The sequence below is a fragment of the Nothobranchius furzeri genome, chromosome 1, assembly GCF_043380555.1.
Source record: "Nothobranchius furzeri strain GRZ-AD chromosome 1, NfurGRZ-RIMD1, whole genome shotgun sequence".
Classification (NCBI taxonomy): domain Eukaryota; kingdom Metazoa; phylum Chordata; class Actinopteri; order Cyprinodontiformes; family Nothobranchiidae; genus Nothobranchius; species Nothobranchius furzeri.
This window is the reverse complement of record NC_091741.1, coordinates 99353277-99358751: the sequence shown is the minus strand read 5'-3', so window position 1 is coordinate 99358751 and position 5475 is coordinate 99353277. Positions and strand designations below refer to the sequence as shown.

The window sequence follows — 5475 nt, the reverse complement described above, 5'->3', positions numbered from 1 at the left end:
CTTGGGTCCAACCTCCCACACTCAACGTGACACTAATGTTAATAAAGGGACCCTCATTGTAAAGTGTTGCCATGTTGTCATGGATTTTATCAATAAGTTTATCAATAACCGATGTCTTGTAGTGAAGAGAGAAGGAGACAATGAACAAGTCAGTTACAACTGTGGCAAGATGCTCGAAGCATAATGCACTGAACATGGTCACAGAGTTTATTTATGGAGAGGGAGAGATTGTGTGTGTGTGTGTGTGTGTGTGTGTGTGTGTGTGTGTGTGTGTGTGTGTGTGTGTGTGTGTGTGTGTGTGTGTGTGTGTGTGTGTGTGTGTGTGTGCTCTGTCTTCTCAATCCCAAGTGGTTCATGGCGGATGGCTCCAGGATTCTTTGCAGGTTTCTTCCTGTTACATTAAATTAGTCTCCGAGATTAAAGTAAGGAACCTTGGTGTCTTCGACAAGGACATGTCATTCAAATCTCACGTTAAACAGGTTTGTAGGATTTCCTTTTTTCACCTTTGGAATATTGCTAAGATTAGATGCATCCTTTCCAGGAGTGATGCTGAAAAACTAGTTCATGCATTTATTACATCAAGACTGGATTACTGTAATTCATTACTCTCAGGAAGTCCACAGAATGTAGTTAAAAGTATTCAGCTTGTCCAAAATGCTGCAGCTAGAGTTCTGATGAGAATTAAAAAGAGAGATCATATCTCTCCTGTGTTAGCTTCCCTACATTGGCTGCCTGTTAAATTCAGAATAGATTTTAACATCCTCCTTCTCACATATAAAGCTCCATCATACATCAGTGACCTGAATGTTCCATACATTCCTAACCGAGCTCTTTGCTTTCAGACTGCAGGTTTACTGGTGATTCCAAGAATATCTAAAAATAGGATGGGAGGCAGATCTTTTAGCCATCAGGCTCCTCTCCTGTGGAACCAGCTCCCGGCTTTAGTCCGTAAGGCAGACACCTTGTCTACTTTTAAGACTAGACTTAAAACATTTTTATTTGATCAGGCCTAGTTAATATCAATGGAAACTTCAGGGTTAAACATGGGCTAAAAAAGATGTGAAGTCCTTTGCGTTTGCAAAATACTGTGTAAAAGGAATAACCAAAGGGAAACAGCCAAAAATGTGATAACAATTTATATTGTGTCTCCATGTTTCTGCCCTTCCTCTGAACTTCAACTGTGAGTCTGGGCTGATTCTGTCCACCATCTCTCAGGCTTTTGTGGTGATCCATCAGATCAGAAAAGCTCCACAGGATGACGTACTAAATAGGGTGACCATACGTCCTCTTTTCCCTGGACATGTCCACTTTTCACTCTCTGTCCGGGACGTCCGGCAGGGTTTCCTACATGGAATAAAGTGTCCTGTTTTTCATCCAGGAGCAGGGATCGACTTATGGGGTCTATATCTTCCAGGGAAAGATCCAATTTCTACCTTTATTACAATATTTATGGACTCTCAGCGTAGCAGGATTCTGTTGAGCAGAGAGGACGCAGAGTGCTGATCGTTGGTGCGCGCGCTGCGTCCGGCCCACGATACATTCACAAAGTGGCGCAACAAAACTTTATTATTAACACATGATCATTCGTATCTGTTTAAATCCTCTGGTATTCTGTCTTTTAATCGTTTCTGACGCACTCCACTCATCGTGTGCTGTGGTGATTTCACCTCACTGAGGCAGCATCGAAACACGCACTACGCTTTGCGGTCAGGAGATCCCTTTGATCTGCTTAGTTCAAAAGTAACTGATGAGGTGAAAAAGTAAGAATCCAGGCAGCAGTTTTTCTGGAGAGTTTAAAGGAAGATCGAAGATGAGAGACAGACAGAACAGGAAATAGTTCAATAAAAACAAGAAAACAAAGCAAAGTGCTGAAAAGTAAAATGTAGGTAGATTTATCTCCACTACACGTTTTTACATGTATAAAACAATAAGTTACACACATGTAATATTTATACATCTGATACAATTCAGATCACGTTCAAAACTTAGACAAACCCAGGGCCGTTTCAAGGCATTTTGGGGGGCGAGGGCAAAACAGCACACCCCTCACCCCTATAACTGGGCTCCCCAGAAGTTATACAGTGTTTGTAAAAGCATCTCAGACATCACTGACAGCTTCTAATATTGTCAGACGAAAAACAAAATTGTCGGACACGCTGTCATCTGTTTCTTTTCTAAACTCACAAACATCTGTCAGTAACAAAAGTATCTGAAAGCCTCTATTTGTGGATTCTCTGAAAGTTTCCATGGAGTCCATGACAAACTGTTTTATCATTGATCCTATCGTCTAATCTCACAGCTGAAACAAGCAGCTGAAAAGTTCTTTTACATCTTTACCTGAACAAACTAACTAATTGTGTCAGATTTATGTTTGTAAGTTCTGTTCCATCTGACTGGTGTTCTACTGATTGTTGTTGCCTGTAAATTACTGGATAATCCTTCAGGCTTGAGTTTAACTCAAGTCTAACAACACTTCTGAAAAGAAAGGCATAACATTAATATTTGGTCTCTTGGTAAAGTCTGAGTCATCTGTTTAAAGGCACTCATGTGAAGACGTAGCTGCAGGGTTTGAACGTTCACCCAAGCTCTGGACAGGAAAGGAAGAAAGTCATTTCCCAGTTACTTTAGTCTTTCCCACATTTGTTTTGTTTTATTTTCACTTCTCCATAAAAAAACACTTTATTTTCTCCTGAGCAACATCTGATAATAATCTCATCTGATTATTGTTCTGCCCTGTGTGCTGTCATCATTCAGACAAGTTTCTGATGATGTCATCCTTAGTTCTTCTGACCAAAGCAAACGTACAAGCCCCTTGCTTCCTTGTACAGAAAAAGGGCGGGAAGTCAACACTCGGAAAGAACACAGCTGATTAAAACAAAAGATTTCTCGTTACCAGAGAGAACAAAAATGTTTGAATAGGCTCCACACACCAGAATGTGGTAACAATAGATACATCACTGCACGGATTCTCCTCTTCGATTCTGTCTTACTGGAAATATGTGACATGACTCCAGCTGGCATAAGAGCGGGCGTTTCCAGAGGATGCCGGCGAGTATAAAATCTGAGCCTCGTGTGTTTGAGTCCAGACTCAGAACACGAGAAAAGACTGAGCAGACAGGTACGGACAGAACCAGCTGTTTTCTGCTGTCACTGTAGCCTAGAAGAAAAGTTTAGATTTGCACCTGAAAATACTCATTTCTATAGTTTTATCATGTTTTCTTTTTAAAAGGAACAACAGTTTTTATTTTGTGCATGTGTTATAATTAAATGACAGGAAAGATTTAAAACAATTTAGGAACTTTTCCGTTATAATTAAATTCAGGGAGGTAGTGAGTGTTTTATTGGTCTTTTCTCAAAAACCAGTTGGGAAAAATGGGCATGGCAGGATTTATTGTTACATTTATGAGATAAAGACTGAATGAATGTTTCCAAAACTAATCTTTTCTTTGTCTGATTAGTTATCTAAACAGTTCAGAGGCTTCAGCAGTGAGACGCTCTAACAAAGATGGCTGAACTCCAGCAGAGCTACAACCAGCAGGGTTTCCTGTCTCCTCTGTCCGTGCTGAATGAGATGGAGCTGAGGGAAGCCAGAGACGCCTTTGCTAAGCTGGAGGATGAATTTGGTGAGGAGGATGTACAAATCAGACATGCTGCAAATATTCAGGATTTATTTAGTACATTTTGTTCTGTCTGATCCATTTGTCCCAAACTGATTTTCTAACAAAACTGTCTATGCAGGTAAAGAGTACACTCAGTACAGCCTCCACAACGTTCACCTCCAGTATCCCTGGGTGATGAGCCTGACCAAACATCCCGTATCCTGCAAGTGATCCAAGCTGTCCTGGGCCCAGACGTCCTCCTGCTGGACTCTCGTTTCATCTGTAAATACCCGATTCTCAAATCAGCCAACATCCTGGAGAATGAAGGAAGTCCGACCAAGTCTGATGGGGAGAACGGTCTTCCTTACGTCGCCTGGCAACAGGATATGAGGTCCCGGTGACTCCAGTGAAAAAATAAATGTAAAAAGTGTCTTCAGTGATTCTCAGTGTAAGCTTTTGGTTTTACAGGTATTGGGGAATTGCTGGTGGTCCGGTCCTCTCTGTGTGGCTCGCTCTTGATGACTCACAGAAGGAAAACGGAGCCCTTCAGGTTATTCCAGGTACTTCGTCTGACGCTATAGCTGAACCCACAGTCCTAGTTAGCGCTTTGTCTCATGATCAGCTTTTTCACTGTAGGAAGCCACTGCTCTGGCATGCTACCCCACCGCCAAGCCACCCGCTCTGGAAACATGCTGTCGGTCAACCAGGAGATCCCAGAGGAGCTGGTTCAGGTGGAGGAGACTGTGTTCTGTCCTCTGAAAGCTGGACAGATGTCTGTGAGTTGTTTTTGCTTTAATCTAAAATAGTTCTAAAGACAATTACAACTTGATTCGTGACTTTTTTCCCACAGATTCATGATGGATTTCTTGTCCATGCAAGTGATCCCAACACGTCCCGGAGGAGGCGCTGTGGCTTTGTGATCCGTTATGTTCCCACCTGTGCAAACCCCATTCAGGTGAGACTAATCTCTTCAGGGTATTTTAGAACGTCTGACCTTCTTTATATGATCATGTTTCTGATTGGTTCTGCTGCTAGGATCCTGATCGACCCAGGAAGTTTCATGCAACAATGTTGGCTTGTGGAGAAGACCAGTTCAATCATTTCTCCAACAAAATCTCATGAAGGATCAACCATGTGGCTGGCAGCAGTCGTTCATCAAAGTCTTTTCTGTGTTTATCACCATCTCATTGATTTAAGTTACTAACTATGATGATGAACTGAATTGTCTCTGAAACATATAAACAACCCTGCTGTTTTATATGGTTGAAAAAGTAGCTTTGTTACAAACATAAAAGCACTTTCTTACATTTATAGTGGATCTTGTTTCATAACGTAAATAAGCCGTGAACATGCTTAGATGTGGAAAGTAAAATGTAACGTTTTCCAGGGGATTAGGAGGCATTACATTCATGTGTTCAAGTAAATTATAATTTCTTTGTTAACCTCTGTATTTATTCATGACTGCTGGTGTTTTACCATGAGCACACAGAGCCTAGTGAAACACATGGACTTTATATTAGATGATCTCAGTGACATTTAAAAGCTGTTTAATGTACTTAAAATAGTATTTGTTTATGTATCTGTCTTTAATTCAATAAAAAGTACATGTATGTATAAAAAAGTACTCATTATGTCATAAAAAGCCAACAACTGAAACTAAATAAAATTTAAAAAGTCTTCATTTGAAATCGACTGAACTTACCTGTTATTTGAAGGTGTATCTAAACTTTACAGTAAGTTAAATCAATTTTACAAAATACATTATATTAATATATTTTATTTATTGTATAATTTTTTATTATTACTTTTGTAAATGTGATCTAATTTTAACTGAAAATAAAAGCTGTTTTAAATGTGGTGGCGTACACTTCCAGGA

At 40.2% G+C, this 5475-nt stretch overlaps 1 protein-coding gene across 1 annotated transcript; it reads left to right on the top strand.

Annotated features, from left to right (window-relative positions):
* Positions 1 to 2897: 2897 nt before the first annotated feature.
* Positions 2898 to 4721, top strand: LOC129160693 (L-threonyl-[L-threonyl-carrier protein] 4-chlorinase-like). Its single transcript, XM_070553562.1, is given in 7 exon segments — positions 2898 to 3623; positions 3739 to 3813; positions 3816 to 3990; positions 4068 to 4159; positions 4236 to 4375; positions 4450 to 4554; positions 4635 to 4721. Coding segments are annotated over 7 exon segments (792 nt in total). The 5' UTR covers positions 2898 to 3505.
* Positions 4722 to 5475: the final 754 nt, after the last annotated feature.